At 45.6% G+C, this 18,551-nt stretch overlaps 1 protein-coding gene across 1 annotated transcript in view; it reads right to left on the minus strand.

Annotated features, from left to right (window-relative positions):
• Positions 1-7,638: 7,638 nt before the first annotated feature.
• Positions 7,639-18,551, minus strand: part of GLIS1 (GLIS family zinc finger 1) — a 169,009-nt gene continuing 158,096 nt past the window's right edge. Inside the window, exons 9-11 of the mRNA XM_068242414.1 lie at positions 15,878-16,053; positions 13,514-13,627; positions 7,639-10,728 (exon numbers count right to left, since the gene is read on the minus strand). Of these exons, the coding sequence (XP_068098515.1) occupies positions 10,583-10,728; positions 13,514-13,627; positions 15,878-16,053 (436 nt within the window). The 3' untranslated portion in view covers positions 7,639-10,582. The remainder of the gene's footprint in view (positions 10,729-13,513; positions 13,628-15,877; positions 16,054-18,551) is intronic.

The following is an 18,551-nucleotide window of genomic DNA, read 5'->3' on the forward strand; positions in this document are numbered from 1 at the left end:
GGGGGGGGGGGGGGCACCAAAATATGGTTACGCTCAGGGCGCTGTGAAACCTAAGGCCGGCCCTGTACACAATACATTCATAGACGTGACTATGGTAGGATTAGATTGTGAGCTCCTCTATGGACAGTCAGTGACGTGACTATGTACTCTGTAAAGAGCTGCAGGAGATGTCAGTGCTATATAAATACATAATAATATTATGGTAGGATTAGATTGTGAGCTCCTCTGAGGACAGTCAGTGACATGACTACAAGTACATTCTGTCCTATAAGAACCAGTTCTCAGAATCAGTAAGCGTCTTTCTGCGAAGGTGGCTTCCAGAGCCAGAGAAGTCCCTGATCTGATCAGAACTCGAGTCCTTCCACAGCCAGAAATTAGACATCAAGCAGGATAACGTTTATTTCTGTTTGATTTCATTTTTTTTAAAACGCTACCAGCGTACAGATTAGAGCGATGTACGCGAGGAGCACTCAGCTTCTGGTTGGACCAGGGCAGTTCTAGCATCTTTGCTATCTCCAGGGAACTACAAGTTTTGAGTGTCGTCTGTTGACTTTTATAGCACACAGCATATCCCTAGGGTACATGCCTAGATATAATTTCATTTCCTCCGAAGGTTTGCACAGAACTCTTGTCATATCCTTGCTGGCTGTGATCTGCAAACTTCAAAGGTTCCTGTTTTAGCTTCCAACTTTCCAGACTCAGTTAGTCCTGATTGTATATTGAGAACAACAGGTAGCTGTTTACATGCAGACAAAGTTCAAAGCAATGCAACACCTTTTCAGCAGATTCAGGACAAAAGAGGTGGTCGTTATCTAATTACCTGTTTCCTTGCTGGAGGCCTCAGTGTCCAGAGGAAACTGAAGGCAACTGTACTTTACACTGCCATGAAGACAATCAAATTAGCAGCTTCCTTCAGCCTGGTGCCCAATTATACCCCAAAGCCAGCAGCCAGACTGGCCTCTTAACATACATACACATTTGAAATAGTACACAGCAGACAGAAAAATGAAAAATATGGCTTCTGTATTATATGCAATATCACACTGTGTACATGCTGGCAAGGGGACACGTTAAATAAATGTGAGCACACTACAGATGTACAAGGTGGGCCATTTATATGGATACACCTTCATAAAATGGGAATGGTTAGAGATATTAACTTCCTGTTTGTGGCACATTAGTATATGTGTGGGGGAAAACTTTTCAAGATGGGTGGTGACCACGGTGGCCATTTTGAAGTCGGCCATTTTGAATCCAACTTTTGTTTTTTCAATAGGAAGTGGGTCATGTGACACATCAAACTTATTGGGAATTTCAGAAGAAAAACAATGGTGTGCTTGGTTTTAGCGTAGCTTTATTCTTTCATGAGTTATTTACAAGTCTCTGACCACTTATAAAATGTGTTCAATGTGCTGCCCATTGTGTTGAATTGTCAATGCAACCCTCTTCTCCCACTCTTCACACACTGATAGCAACACCGCAAGAGAAATGCGTGTTTGGCAAGGGCATAGCTTAGTGTCCCTTTTTCCTGGCTAAAAAAGTTGGGAGGTATGCCTCACCGCTTTATCACCACAGTCACTGCTAGGCTTTTTTTCACATCTAAAATCGAAATCACTGACGCCAACGATTTTCACTTTTTTTAGCGCATTTTTTTTCTCCCCTCTCGGTGCTTCACTACTTGTGCAGAGAGTGATCCCGTTTTTTCACTTCCTGATGTTAGTCAGGAAGTGAACTCTTCCACTCAGAAAAGAATAAATACAATGTATTTATTCATAAAAGCACGAACGCAATTGCAGTATAAATCGATTTGTTAGTGTTTTGCACTTTTCCTATACCTTCCATTGTAGCAAAATCGGCCTGAAAAAGGTACATGCAGCGCCTTGCTGAGCGGAAAGCTGACGAAACGCGCTGATATGAACTGTCCCATAAGGAATCATTGCACTAGCGCTTTAAAGGCGTTTTTTAAAAATCGCCAGCGCTAAAAAAAAACGCAAAACGCCCTAGGCGTGAACAAGCCCCAAAACATCACTTCCTGCCAAAGGGGCCTATACACCTAACGATTTTCCCGCTGATATACAGCAGATTCGATCACTGTGATCGAATCTGCTGTGAAATCGTTGCGCAAACGCTGACAGAACGATCGATTTCCATCCATAATCAATCGTTCCTGTCGATTCAAGTCGATCCGTCCGTGCGACGATTTTGCTCGATCGCTGGCGGGTCGGGAGTGCGTCGATAGCGGTGTTCGAATTCCCGACGACCGACGCTAGCTGCAATACATTACCTGCTCCGCCGGCGCCACTCCCCCGGTCTCCGCTTCTTCTCCGCGCTGGTCTCCGGTTCGGCTGGCTTGGCTTCACTGAACTTCCTGTCTCGGCAGGAAGTTTAAATAGTAGAGCGCCCTCTAAGGTTTAAACTTTCCCCGGACAGGAAGTTCAGTGAAGCCAGCCGAATCGGAGACCAGCGCGGAGAAGAGGACAGCGAAGACCGGGGGAGTGGCGCTGGCTGGAGCAGGTAATGTATGCGGGGGGGGGGCAGCGGCAGCTTCACAGATGGTGATCGGTTTCATGCTGAAATTGATTCACAATCTGTTTGCAGTAAGGTGGCCATACGATCCCTCTCTGATCAGATTCGATCAGAGAGGGATCTATCTGTTGGTCGATCTGATGGCAAATCGACCAGTGTATGGCTACCTTAACAAAGCAGCGGACATTAGTGGAAGATGAATAGTATTGCTGCTTTCCTGATTTTTCACCTTTATTACTAGAAGCTATTGTGTGGCATCATCAACTAATATGTACGAGGAAGTGTTTGATTCCTGCAACAGCTCTCCAGTGACATCATCACTTCTGGAGCTGGTAAGTGTTTAAACTTGTAATAAAAAACATACAAACAAAACAAAACTGTGAAATATCATTAAAAAGAAACATTTAGGTTATGGGTAGTGAAATGGGGAGAAGTACAGTATAAAATCTAAATTGCGAAAAAGTGCCAAGTGTCTATTATAATATTTTACCAGTAGGTGGCGATGAAATGCTGTGAAATCTGTTCAGATCAGCCTGTGCCTGGGAATGCAGCTTATTCTACCACTGGATTCGAGGAACTGTAGCGAATACTAAATAAAATTGCTTTCTTTTTTTTTTTTTCCTTTTTTTTTTTTTTCACAATATTCACTAATATTTAAGGCCTCGTTCCCATTGTGTTCCAATAGCGTGTCCGTTCATGTTGGCAGTTTTTTTAGGCATTTTTTTTCCTTTCCCGGTGCTTGGGTGGGCTTAAAAAGAGTTAAAAGCGCTTTTCTCTGCACTTTTCCAGAGCATTTTTTTATTCACTTCCTGACGCAAGTCAGGAAGTGAACTCTTTGATCCAGAATTTCCTAAACAGCAGTTGCAAAGTCTAACTGAAAGAAGTGTGTGCAAGTGAGTAGGGAGGTTGGCTGGAATCTTAGGGTGCATACACACATCAGACTATAGTCTTTGGAAAATGAAAGATCACAGACCAATCTTACCCCCTTCCATGTAGTATGAGAGCCATACTCTACACAGTCTATTCTATGGAGCTGAACTCCCCATCAGACAGAAATCTTTTCAAGGTGCTGGACACAAAGATGCTGTACACATGCAACAGATCAGTATCTGCAAAAGATCTGTTCCTGCAAATTGCATTCATAGTCTATGAGATCTGCAGACCATCATACACACCTTGTTTAACTGACATTCATCTGCAGATCAGATCAGGGTGGATTTTCAGATCTGCAGATGATTGTCTGATCTGCAGATGAATGTCTGTTAAACAAGGTGTGTATGATGGTCTGCAGATCTCATAGACTATGAATGCAATTTGCAGGAACAGATCTTTTGCAGATACTGATCTTTTGTGTCTGTACAGCATCTGTGTGTGCAGCATCTTGCAAAGATTTCTGTCTGATGGGGAGTTCAGCTCCATAGAATAGACTGTGTAGGTATGGCTCTCATACTACATGAAGGGTGGTAAGATTGGTCTGTGATCTTTCATATTCCAAAGACTATCGTCTGATGTGTGTATGCACCCTTACTATCTTGGCAGTTAAACTGCTGTTTAGGAAATGCTGTTGAAAACAAAGAATCCCCCATGAGGAGATGGACTGGCCCAAAACCTGTCGGTTATGTCAGAATTTAACTGCCTACTTTTTTTCGCAGCACAGATCAGAAATCAGGCAGGGCGATCAGACTTCCCCCCTTTTTTTCCCCACTAGGGGGATGTCCTGCAGGGGGGGTCTGATCGCCGCCGCGCTGCTGTGCCTAGCGGGGGGGGGGGGGCTCCTCAAAGCCCCCCTCCGCAGCACTAGTCCTCCCTCTGCCTCCTTCCCTCCCTCTCCCGTCCCCTGTGTGCGGCGCAGGACGGAAAGCCGTCCTGCGCCGGATAGGATAGGCTTTAGCCTATCAGATGCCGGCGATCCCCGGCCAATCAGAGGCCGGGGATCGCCAATCTCCTCTACGGCGCTGCTGCGCAGCAGTGCCGTATATATGTAAACAGCGGGGAAGATCTTCCCCGCGTGTTTACATTTACCCTGCGAGCCGCCGATCGGCTCGCAGGGTGTTCACGGAGACACCCTCCGGGAACTGACATGGAACGGCCGCTCATACGAGCGGCCGTTTCCATGCAATCCACTTCAGGATTCAGGGGCGTAGTTAAGCGTACGCAGAATCTTGAAGTGGTTAAAGACAAAGGGCTTGATCCTTTAGTATGTGCGAGACAATACTACAAATGTGAAGCAACTGATATATAACTGACAGAAACTGATATATAACTAACAGCAACTGATATATTTCAGTTTTGACAAAATCTTGTCAGAACTGGAAGAAATCATTGTTAGAAGAAAAGTGTGAGCTTCTGAGATGAACTGATGGTGAGGTAAGTATGTAATATTCATTTTCAGGTACATCATGGGTTTATTTTAAATAATTTTACTCGGCTCAGGTTCCCTTTAAGAGGAAACGTCTAGAATCAGCTGATTGGCTCAGCGCAATCATGGAGACACGAACACAGCACTGATGTAAAAAAATAAAAAAGTTGTCGTATTAATAATAATGGTCTTTTGCAGCCCCCTATTTATGTATTAATCAGAATCGCGCTGAAATCCGTGTCACGCGGCGAGGCCTGAAAAACACAATTACACAAGTCTCGTTACTCGAAGAGGAAACTTTACTTGGAAATGTTCTGTAATGGAACCCATATGGCCGGTTCTCTTTATTTAATTTCCCCGTTACTTTTAATTATAAACTCAATTACTCTTATTTGAACGCTGTTACCGCTGTAACAATAAGATTTAGTGTTCTGCTCTGAAAACGTTTGGTTGGTTTTATGGTCCTTGTAATTAAATCCAGCTTCAGGCGGAGAGGAATGTCTCAGGGCGGTAACGTGCCGCGGGTGTTGCTGCAGCCTTGGGGCGGCCGCATCTGCGAGATACAATGGCGGTAACGCACAATCGGACGTCCGACGCGGTCAATCGAAGAATCACCTGAAGTCACGGGCGTTGCTAACCCCAAAGATCAATGGCACGTGCCCTGGATCTATTCTGGTGTCCTTGATGTCCCCCAGGTAGAGTAGAGGCACCACAGCACCCAGCATGCCCCACAGAGGCACCCAGTATGGCACTACACAGCACCCAGCATGCCCCACAGAGGCACCCAGTATGGCATTACACAGCATCCAGCATGGCACTACAGCACCCAGCATGGCACCACAGCACCCAGCATGGCACTACAGCACCCAGCAAGGCACTACACAGTACCCAGCATGGCACTACAGCACCCAGCAAGGCACTACACAGTACCCAGCATGCCCCACAGAGGCACCCAGTATGGCATTACACAGCACCCAGCATGGCACTACAGCACCCAGCAAGGCACTACACAGTACCCAGCATGCCCCACAGAGGCACCCAGTATGGCATTACACAGCACCCAGCATGGCACTACAGCACCCAGCAAGGCACTACACAGTACCCAGCATGCCCCACAGAGGCACCCAGTATGGCATTACACAGCACCCAGCATGGCACCACAGCACCCAGCATGGCACCACAGCACCCAGCATGGCATTACAGCATCCAGAGTGCCCCACAGAGGCACCCAGCATGGCACTACATGGCACCCAGCATGGCATTACAGCACCCAGCATGGCCCCATAGAGGCACCATAGCACCCAGCATGGCACCACAGCACACAGAAATGGGGGGTATGCTGGGTGCTATGGTGCCTCTATGTGGGCATATTGGGTGCTGTGATACTATGCTAGGTGCTGTGATGCCTTTATGGGGGCATGCTGGGAGTTGTGGTGCCTCAGTGGGAGGTCCATGTGAGCATGGGAAGGTCAGGGAATGATATGGGGGACGGGCAGCAGGTCAGCCCGCCCAGCAGCAAGCCAGACCAGCCAGCACAGGAGCCAGGTAACTCTGCCTAGTTATGTTCAAGTGGCACTGCCTATTTATGTGATATGCTGCATTTTTTTAATTAATGGAGAGGGGGGGCTTCATCCAACATTTTGCTGAGCAGGCCTACTTAGACCACTGCTAAGCTCATATAATTTTCGCTCCACCCATGACCACACCCACATTCCAGTGAATAGCCACACCCATTTTTCAGCTGGAGTACCCAAAAGTGCCCCGGATCTCGTTTGAATTAGTTTTTCACCAATTGGCATTTGTCTGTCATTGAGGTAAGTTATACCAATATTTTAAATTGTCCAAGTACATTAATTTCACACCCTGCAGTGGAGCCATTTGTTGGTTATTTTTTCTATTGCAATGGGTCCTATTGCTTCATTGGGATTGCCCTATTCCAGTGTAAAGGCACACTTACAACTAACGTGCTTGAACTGTTGCCATCCACAACCCAGGTCCCCCCCTCCCTCACCTCGAGGCTCTCCCCTCTGCGCTCCCCTCCAGCTTAATGAGTGTCCCGGCAGTGGCGGGCAGCGGCAGGCAACAGCTGATACATACCTTCCGTCTTCCGTGCGCTCCAGCGTGCGTTCCTCACTCTAGTCTCTGACGCGATTTCCTGTTTCCTGTTTATACCATCCCCCCTCCCCGCCGACTGTGGGCATGGCTTTCCCCTCATGCTGCGACCCCTCCAGCCCCCCAAAATGGTCCCGAGCGGGCCCCGGGGGGGGGGGGGGGGGGTCGGCCGCTCAGAATTTCTGCAGGGGGGCCCGGTGAGGCCTAGTTCCGGCCCTGATTTACCGTACCATATGGGGCTCACGATCTCCTTTTGCTTCTCCTTTTTTTCTAGAAGACCCAGGCTCCTCCTGTCTCCCCCCCCCCCCCCCCCCCCTAGACCCAGCTCACAAAGGCATACTTGTGCATCTCTCCGTGGGATAACAGCTACATAGCGAGAACATTACACACAGTGGAGGAAAACAATTCTAAAAATATAATAGAGTAGAATAGCACAACAGCGCATAACACTGAAGATGCACATTAACAAAATGAATACTGCCATCTTGTGGCCATTTAGTATACACATAGTCTAAGCATGAAAGCTGTTGCATGTAAACATTTCATCACTTTATTTGGGGTAAAGGAAGACCGTGTTTCAGCTCTCAATAAAAAGAATGCCAACATGGTAGATTTACATTATATACATGTTTAATGTTCTGACACAATACATAAACTATAAAGTATAATAAATGAATTGATGGGTACTATATACATGAGGTCTGTGCAACAGAATACGAGAAACGTGAAATAGCTTCATGTAGTAGAACAATATAGTTATATACATTGTTTATCATATAAAAAGAAGAATCTTCAAAAAGTGCCATAGAATCCACCTGAGCCTCAGAGCCACGTGGATCATCAGAAAAGTGTAACATAGAAATCAGGAACATTTAAATAAAAGAATCTCAAGGTAAGAAATTGAATACAATAATATAATAATTAATAACAAAGCCCAGATACTGCCTCTCTCCTGCCTGACAACGCTGACAACAGGCCAGAGATGTTGTGTGTGCCTCAGCAGCAGAGCGCCCCCTGCCTGTGGAGGTGTGCATAGCAGGTCCAGTCTTCAGTCATTTCACAGCCAGAATTTTCCTCAAAGCATTCACTATACATATGTCCATTGTTATTTCACTTATTGCAATTAATTCTCAAAGATTTGCAGATAATCCACTATTAAATATCAATTAAATCTACTTTTTCTGTCACTTAAAGAGAACCAGAGATGAAGCACCCTCTTGTATTTTACCTTATAAATCAGTGGAAACATGACAGTAAACACCTAATATGCTCTTTGTTTCATTGTTCTCTGTTTAATCTGACTGTTATCACCTCTGATAACAGTCTGGCTTTGCTATGGAATGATTATAGCTGAGTCTGTCTTTTCTGGTGTCTTTTCAAGCCCAAGCCTGCCCCCTTGTGGCTCTGCTATAATGACTCAGCAATAATCATTCCCGGCAAAGCTAGACTGAATGCTCAGTCCGGGATTCTTATCACAGCTGCTAATAGACACTTTTAGCAGTGAGGATGAAACAGAGAACAGGGTAGGCGTTTTCTCTAATGTTCCCACTGATATATATGGAAAAATACATGAGGGTGCTTCGTCTCTGATTCACTTTAAGTGTTAGTGTGCTGGCCTCAGTTTAAAGTAAAACTGTAGCAAAAAAAAAAAAATCAGCCTTTGGGGGGTACTTACCTCAGGAGGGGGAAGCCTCTGAAACCTAATGAAGCTTCCTCTGTCCTCTTGACCTTCTGGGATCCAATGCTGGCAGCCCCTGAAAACACATCCGGCAAGTTTGTGGACTGTGGTGCAGTAGCCCCTGCAATATTTACCTTCACGGCTCCAGCACAGTCGCAGTAGAGCTATTTCAGCAGGAGCTCGGTCGGAAATCTGCTGCTGCAGCTGCGCAGGATTGCGGTAGGTAAATATTTACCTTGCCGGTGTTCGAGGGTTTCCAGCGCTGGATCCCAGAGGGAGTATAGAATGGAGAAGCCTTATTAGGATCCTGAGACTGCCCCCTCCCAAGGTAAGTGTCCCCCAGTGGATTTTTTATTTTATTTTACAGATTCTCTTTAAAGTTCCCCGGACTAGGAGAAACATACTGAAGGGAGCCTATGGTGGGCTGGATTACCTCCTGACTGTCCAGAAGCTGCTTGTTATCCTCTGCGTCACTTCCCTGTGCCTGGTCCTCTTACCTTTAAGAGTCTTCCAGAAGTTCCTCCAAGAAGAGCAAAACCATTCTGAACTGCGCAGGTGTAAGTTTCAAACTGCACATGAGCAGTGAAGAAAAGGCTTACTTTCGATGTGCACGCTGAGGTTCAGAACTCATGTCTGCGCAGTTCTGAATCCCGCTCCTCTGCTGGAGGTAACTCCCAGGATTCTATTCGATTGAAGGATCCCGCCAAACAATGAGAGGACCGGGGAAGGGAAAAGGGAGGGACCTTGAAGACAATGAGGAGCATCAGGGGGGGAGTCCTGGTACTTTAAACGGAGTCTGAAGCTAAAAAAAAACAAACAAAAAAAAAAAAAACATATACTCACCTATGGAAAGAGAAGGCTCTGGGTCCTATGGAGCCTACCCGTTCTCCTCACAGTGTCCGCGTTCCCCCGCAAGCCCCGTTGTTAGCAGTCTACAACCCAGTGCTCTCTTCCACATTGGGCTGGCTTCGGAAGTCTTTGGATCACGGGCCACTCTGTACTAAGCAGGCGCGAGTGCCCCTCTCTTGTGCACTGTGCAGTACAGAGTAACTGGTCTTCAGGAGCCCGAGTGCTTCTGAAGACTTCCTCTGAGAGGGATTCAGACGAGGACACCGTGAGGAGAATGAGAAGGCTCTATAGTACCCAGAGCCTGCCCTCTCCTTAGGTAAGTATCTGTTTTTTTTTTAATTAATTTTTTTACGCTTCAGCCTCAGTTTAAGCCAACACCTTTATGGGATGAGTAGGTTCTTTTAGGCAGAGTCTTTTGTTCCTCAAGGAAGGTCTATTATGTTTGAATCTGTCAGTCAAGATATCTGTCTCTTTATTTATTAAGCCTGGTATCCATATGTAGGTGTCGGTATGTACCGTATTTTTCAGACTATAAGACGCTCCAGACCATAAGACGCACCTAGGTTTATAGGAAAAAAAAACCAGGGGAAAAAATATATACTAAACCTGGTGCATCCATGGTGAAGGGGCATCTTGTGGATTATGCCCCCTTTGTACCTTTTGTGTCTCCCTGTGTCCTTCTCTGTCCCGCTTGTGTCCACATCTGTCCTCCTTATGTCCTCCTCTATGCCCCTTTGTGTCCCCCTGTGTTCTCCTCTGCATGGGCACAGTACAGGGAGTCCCCAACATTGCAGCGGGTTGGAGGTTCATATTGGCAGGCGTTCACGAGTCAGGAACTCCCTGCATTTAGACTATAAGACGTAGTAACTTTTTTACCCACTACAGTAATTAGGGTATCAGTTGTGGGTGGAGTTGCTGCCAGGATCTATGTGTCAGTATAGATGCATGGTATAAGTTGTGGGTGGAGTTGCTGCTGGGCAGTATCGGTTGTGGCTGGAGTAGCTGCTGGGCAGTATCGGTTGTGGGTGGAGCTGCTGCTGGGCGTGACAGGATGTGATCTAGGTGTCAGTATAGATGGGCGGTATGTGAGGGAGGCAGTGGTCGAACGCTGCATGCGGGAAGAAATCCCTCTCTTGTGTGCAGATTGTCCGCATGTCTTCAGGGGAACACGGAACATCCACCCGTGTGCCGTGCAGCTCGTACCCTACCAAGACACAGAGACACGTGTGAATAAACGCCATTACATAGGAGAGGCATGCACAGATCACAGGCATCGAGCTTCCCTACAGATATTAGATAAATCACATAAACCGTTCATTTGATTTAGCTCAGATTTTTTGCAAGAAGTGTAACTGAGCAAAAGGCTAAAATAAACGATTTTCGTGTTTCCTACAAATTTTCACTGTAAAATTACCTTTTTGCGTTTTTCGTGAATTTTCCATACAGTAATGAAACAATGTATTTTTGGAAATATTTTCTCAAAATCAAAAAAGCATTTTCGATGCGAAAATGACTTTGATAAAAAATTTGCAGGCAACAACACTGCCTGCAAGCTTTAGGTCCCTGGTGTGCAGGACTATAGATAATCTTTGATTGGACACTTGTTCTTGTTTATGATAGGCACTGATTCTCATGAATAAGAAGAACCAGCATCCAATCGAAGACCATCTTTATTCCAGCAACATTTCTCGTCTGGTGTGGCTGTGGGTAGATGGGATGCTGACCTGTAGTCCTGCAGTGCCTCCTAGTTCATCATATCTTATCATTACCACCAGTGTCTATAGAGCTTGGCCGCTAATGGTACGTTCACCCATTGTGATAACAGTCTGCTAAAATGGCCGATAGCAACTATTTCAGCTGACAATTGAGTGTGTGTACAGAGGCTGTTCAATCGATCCTGCTTGGGTATCGGGGGCATTAAAAGCATCATACCAGATCCTTAAAGGGAACCAGAGATGAAGCACCCTCATGTATTTTACCATATATATCAGTAAGAACATTAGAGAAAACAATTACAATGCTCTCTTTCATCCTCACTGCTAAAAGAGTCTGTTATCAGCTGTGATAAGAATCCCGGACTGAGCATTCAGTCTGGCTTTGCAGGGAATAATTATAGCTGAGTCATTATAGCAGAGCCACAAGGGGGCAGGCTTGGGCTTGAAAAGACACCAGAGAAGACAGACTCAGCTATAATCTTTCCGTAGCAAAGCTAGACTGAGTGCTCAGTTGGGAATTCTTATCAGAGGTGATAACAGTCAGATTACACAGAGAACAATGAAACAAAGAGCAGATTAGGTGTTTACTGTCATGTTCCCACTGATTTATAAGGTAAAATACAAGAGGGTGCTTCATCTCTAGTTCTCTTTAAAGGGGCACTATGGCGAAAAATTGTAAAATTTAAAATATGTGCAAACATATACAAATAAGAAGTATGTTTTTTCCAGAGTAAAATGAGTCATAAATTACTTTTTTCCTATGTTGCTGTCACTTACAGTAGGTAGTAGAAATCTGACAGAACCGACAGGTTTTGGACTAGTCCGTCTCTTCATAGGGGATTCTCAGGGATTTATTTATTTTCAAAAGCACTTGTCTTAGTGAATGGCAGTTGCTCTCTGTCCAACTGCAAAAAAAACTGAGTAGCGAGCAGGGAAGCTGGCCAGCATCATTGTTTAAATCCTTTTTAGGGAATATCTTTATAAAGAATAAAAGCCTTGCCGAGAATCCCCTATGAAGAGATGGACTAGTCCAAAACATGTCACCTTTGTCAGATTCTACTACCTGCTGTAAGTGACAGCAACATAGGAGAGAAGTAATTTATGGCTCATTTTACTCTGGATAAAAACGTACTTCTTATTTGTCTATGTTTGCACATATTTTAAATTAAAAATTTTTCACCATAGTGCCCCTTTAATGACCCCGCTTCTCAAGCAGGACTGATCGCAATGTTATTTCCACTCCCCCAGAAATGGATTAAGATGACATGAGGCCACTGCTGATGGTCATCTAGCTTTTTTTCTTTTAGTGAAATTTGGTTGGGGCTAGCATCCACTGGGCCCCTAGACTCTCTCCAAGCCCTAGGCAACTGCCTATTATTGCCTTGTGGATGATGCGACTCTGCGCTCACCCCTCCTGCATGAATCTGTTCTGATGTTCGCTGATGGTCCCCGTACCCCCCCCCCCTCCTTCCTTCATAGCAACAGAATGCACCACTAGCCTTCAGGCTAGCGATGTTTCTGTACAGCATCGGTTCCCGAAACGTCACCCGAGGGAATGTGTCTGACCTACAAATCTGTCCACAAAACCTGTCCAACCTACATTTCGGATCTTACTCAGAGGTACACTCCTAGCCGCTCACTCCGCTCTTCCAATGAACTTCGACTAACCGCCCCCCGCATCACCCAGTCCCATGCACGCCTCCAGGACTTCTCAAGAGCTGCTCCAACAATATGGAACTCCCTACCTCCACCCATTGGGGCAGCCCCCTCCTTCAACATCTTCAAGAAGGCCCTCAAAACTCACCTTTTCACTCTGACCTACCACCCCTCACAAGTGCTCTAAACCCACAGCTGAGCTCTGTTCCCCTACCTCGCGTGTCCCTACCTCTCCCTCTAGATTGTAAGCCTTTGGGCAGGGTCCTCCTCCTTTTGTGTCCTACCTGATCATGCACCTCCATTACTGTGCACCCACGCTAGGCATTTGTGTGACCCTAACTTGCCTAATCTCCATGCTCCCCTCCAGTGACTAAGCATTACCTTGTACTCATACTGTGCTGTGTGATCTGGTCTTTCTTGTATTCCTGTATTGTCATATTGCTGTATGTCACCCCTAAATATTGTCTGTAACCTAAACTAATGTCCAGCGCTGCTTAATATGTTGGCGCTTTATAAATACAATAAATAAATAAATAATAAATACAATAAATAAATAAATGTCAGAATAATAGTTTGGGTAGAGCTGGCAGCAGTCAGTCATTGCACAGCTGGCAGTACCTGTGGACTGGGCACCGGGCACACGGTACTGGCCGGGATCCAGTGGATCTCTGCTGTTCACACACGGGACCTCCCGATAGCACTCTGGATATTGCACAAAACTGCCCTGAAATTCTGCAGAGAAAACACAAAGAATATCCAGCATCAGGTCAGCCACAACTCTCAATATACAGACCAGTCAGTGGATTACTGCAGCATGTATTTAAAGGGAACCTGCAGTGAGACGGACATGGAGGCTGCCATATTTATTATTTCCTTTTAAGCAATACCAGTTGCCTGGCTGCCCAGCTGATCCTCTGCCTCTAATAGTTTCAGCCATAGACCCTGAACAAGCATGCAGCAGATCAGGTGTTTCTGACTGAAATCTGACTGGATTTGACATGCTTGTTTCAGGTTTAATTCAGACACTACTGATGCCCAAAAAAATAGCAGAACTGCCAGGCAACTGGTATTGGTTAGAAGGAAATAAATATATCAGCCTCCACATCCCTCTCACTTCAGATGTCCTTTAAATAATCCCCCTTTTAGTAATACAGAGACACGCTTCTCACCCATATTACTGCATGTGCCTCTTTAACAATTACCAACATCAATGAAATACAAGTGTTTGGGGTTAAAGGACAACTATGCCCAGCCCCCATGAGCAGATAGACTAGATAAAACCTGTCAGATCTGGGCAGCTGGGTTCCAACTTCCTGGTTCAAATCCCGGCCAGGGCACTAACTACACGGAACTTGTATGCTCTCCTCGTGTCTGTGTGGGTTTCCTCGGGGCACTCTGGTTTCCTCACACATCCCAAAAACATACAGATACAGTAAATAAATTGGCTTCCCCCACACTGACCCTAGACTATGATGGACATATGGCTATGGGAGGGGTTAGATTGTGAGCTCCTTACAGTTAGTGGCAAGACTATGTCGCACTAATTGCAGTGACAGTACTGGGATGATGGGCGGAGTAGTGGATCAGGACTGCAGTGCAGTGACAGTACTGGGATGATGGGCGGTGTAGTGGATCAGGACTGCAGTGCAGTGACAGTAGGAGGATGATGGGTAGAGTAGTGGATTGGGACTGCAGTGCAGTGACAGTACTGGGATGATGGGTGGAGTAGTAGATTGGGACTGCAGTGCAGTGACAGTAGGAGGATGATGGGTGGAGTAGTGGATCAGGACTGCAGTGCAGTGACAGTGGGAGGATGATGGGTGGAGTAGTGGATTGGGACTGCAGTGATGTGACAGTAGGAGGATGATGGGTGTAGTAGTGGATTGGGACTGCAGTGCAGTGACAGTGGGAGGATGATGGGTGAAGTAGTGGATTGGGACTGCAGTGCAGTGACAGTAGAAGGATGATGGGTGGATTAGTGGATTGGGACTGCAGTGCTGTGACAGTGGGGGGATGATGGGTGGAGTAGTGGATTGGGACTGCAGTGCTGTGACAGTAGGAGGATGATGGGTGGAGTAGTGGATTGGAACTGACATGAAGTGACAGTAGGAGGATGATGGGTGGAGTAGTGGATTGGGACTGAAGTGCAGTGACTGTAGGATGATGGGTGGAGTAGTGGATTGGGACTGCAGTGCTGTGACAGTAGGAGGATGATGGGTGGAGTAGTGGATTGGAACTGCAGTGCAGTGACAGTAGAAGGATGATGGGTGGAGTAGTGGATTGGGACTGCCGTGCAGTGACAGTAGAAGGATGATGGGTGGAGTAGTGAATTGGGACTGCAGTGATATGGCAGTAGCAGGATGATGGAGGAGCATTGGACTGCAGTGCAGTGACAGTGGGAGGATGATGGGTAGAGTAGTGGATTGGGACTGAAGTGCAGTGACTGTAGGATGATGGGTGGAGTAGTGGATTGGGACTGTCGTGCAGTGACTGTAAGATGATGGGTGGAGTAGTGGATTGGGACTGCCGTGCAGTGACAGTAGGAGGATGATGGGTGGAGTAGTGGATTGGGACTGCAGTGATATGGCAGTAGCAGGATGATGGAGGAGCATTGGACTGCAGTGCAGTGACAGTGGGAGGATGATGGGTAGAGTAGTGGATTGGGACTGCCGTGCAGTGACTGTAAGATGATGGGTGGAGTAGTGGATTGGGATTGTATTGCAGTGACAGTGGGAGTATGATGGGAGGATGTTTGTACTGTATGATTACACTAACAGCATGCAGTCAGAGTAGGAGGAGCAGCGAGAGGAGAGCGAGGTGAAGAGGTCATCATTGGGGAAAAGCAGCTTGTTGTACTGTGTGAGGAGTCTGACAGTGAGTGTGTGCAGGAGTGAGGGGGGGGGGGGGGGGGGGAGAGCGCATCTTCACAAGTTTTCCCTTAGGCAGCAAAAAGTCTAGAACCGGTCTTGGGCGGACACACACCTTGCACATGAGGAGATGCGGTGCCGGCAAACGTGCCGTATGGTTTCCCCACCAGACACTGCTGCCCATGGGGGGATTTATGGGAGCACCCCGGAGACCCTTCCCTCTGCAGCATGGAGGAGGGAGCGGCTGGTTTCATGGAGCCAGAAAAACTAGGAAGACTGTGAGGTGAAATCCTGCGAGACACACAGAAGATAAAAATCGTTAGTGGACAAAATAACCTTCATGTTTTACTGGCTAGGCTTGGGTTTAAAGCTCAAATGCAGTTAAATATTTCAGTTTTGCCTAGTGTCTAGTTACTTATTGCTGTCTTGTGTCCCCATCTGTGAGAACTTCTATCACTTCCTGTTCAGACAGGAAGTGGGGAAATGTCTCTGAGAACAACAGAGAAGGCAACAAATAAAACATTTGTAGCTCAAGGAAGAGGTAAAATCCTGAAGTAGTTTTTCTTGCTGTCCTTCATTTCCTGTCCAGTAACAGTGTACCAGCTTTCATTTTAGAACCACAAAGCTCGGACGAGGTCCCAGGAACAGGAAATGAGGGAAAACATCTCCAATAGGGACACAGACAGCAATCAAAACCCCCAAATGTTTCTGTTTTCCACGCAATCCAAAATGTAAAAAAATAATTCAGGATTAGATTTTCTCAGACATGAACTGCATAAAAGAGCTGTTTCCTCTGATTGCCAACCCTCCCCCACTGATCAATTAAAAAGGAACTGCAGTGAATATAACATAATGAATAAAACTGGTTATTTTTAACAGCATTCATTTATAGGTTATTTAGTCAGTGTTTGCCCATTGTAAAATCTTTCCTCTCCCTGATTTACATCACTGGTGGTGACATCGTCAGTTCTGTCAGTTGATCTGTACGGAATGTTTGTTACTGAGAGTTCTATGCACAGAGGGAGATGCTGCCTGCTTGCTTGACAGTTGGAAGAAGCTGTTATTTCCCACAATGCAATGAGGTTCACAGACTGTAAACTGTCAGGACCATGGTCCTGACATCACACTGTGGGAGGGGTTTCACCACAATATCAGCCATACAGAGCCCCCTGATGATCTATTCGAGAAAATGTAAAGATTTCTGGTGGGAAAGGGGGTAGCAGCTACTGATTGGGATGATGTTCAATCCTGGGTTAGAGTTCCTTTTTAAAGAGTAGATCCACTGCAGTCTTCTAAGTGGCAGTGAAGGCAGCAGAAGGGAACAATGGACACCAGCATTAGAACAAAGTGCATGAGGGAGCTGTATCCTCTGCCATAGACGATTATCGGTAATATGATGAGGGGGGCAATGACCTTACTGATTACCAGGGCCCCTAAATGGTGAAATGACTGACACTGCCCATCATGGGAGGGGGCCCACTGATCACCAAGAAAACGCACATTAATCCTCAAAGAAGCTACTTAAAGAGACACTGAAGCGAAAAAAAAATTATGATATAATGAATTGGTTGTGTAGTACAAATGATTACTAGAAAATTAGTAGCAAAGAAAATATTCTCATATTTTCATTTTCATCTATATATCGTGTTTTTTATAACATTGCATCATTCTCTAATATTTGCAGTTTACACACTACTCAGCATTCTAAATGATTTTACAGAGCAGGCCAATGAACTATTGACCTGTCCTCTGCTGAAGAAAAAAACAATACAGTGACTGACAGTTGAGATAACAAGCTTCAGAAGACAGAGCTCTCTGCGACTTTCAAAGTCATGGAGCTCAATGGCTTTTTTGCATAGATCAGAACCAGAACAACTGGAGTTTCTTAACTCTTCCTGTACAGGAAACAATATTAGACGTATGTCTCTGCTCCTAATGTTTTATTTCTCAGCAGTACTACATATACATACAAATCACTATATCATACATTTTTTTTTCTATTCAGTGTCTCTTTAAAGCGGATCCGATATAAAAAACTAACTATAGCAAGTAACTTGTCTATATATCTTCTCTAAAGTTTTAGATAGTAAATCTAGCTGCAAACAGCTTCAACAGTATATGATTATTTATTCCTGTGATACAATGAGAACAGCGATATTCTGCTTATCATCATTACACAGGCAAGCTACTCTGCATCTCCACCCATCAGCCTGTGAAAACTTCACTCCCCTCTCCTCCTCCCTCCTCCCCTCTGCCTCTGAAATCTCTGGCTAGTAACCTCCTCCTCCTGCCCAGACTGAGCTCCCATGAGCACTTGCTACATGGGACTCAGAATGCCTAGGTGTTGGAGAAGCTGTGGGCGCAACTTGTTTAGTCTATAGGAAATTAGGGCATTAAAACAAAAAAAAACAAAAAAAGTATTTGGCTTAAGGAATGCCCTATAAAATATATGTAAGGGGCACAATTATGAAATATGTAAAAGTTTATCTCAGATCCACTTTAATAGAGAGGGGACACATTGACCATTACTGGAGATTACAGAGCACCCACCAACCGCCAAGGAAGCTTCTAACTGAGAAGGGGGGGCTGTAGCAAATACTATGATAAAACAGGGAGACCACTAACTAGCATGGGATCCCCACTTATTATTAATCCTATCTTCACCAAAACTTTCTCTTACCCTTACCAGAAAACCTTACTTTAGTCATAACCTACCGTTAAAACACCCTGACATCTAGAATGATCCACCCCTAGTCTAGAACATTATCCTCCGGTGACCTCACTGTCAG

This window comes from Hyperolius riggenbachi, chromosome 6 (assembly GCF_040937935.1).
Source record: "Hyperolius riggenbachi isolate aHypRig1 chromosome 6, aHypRig1.pri, whole genome shotgun sequence".
NCBI lineage: Eukaryota > Metazoa > Chordata > Amphibia > Anura > Hyperoliidae > Hyperolius > Hyperolius riggenbachi.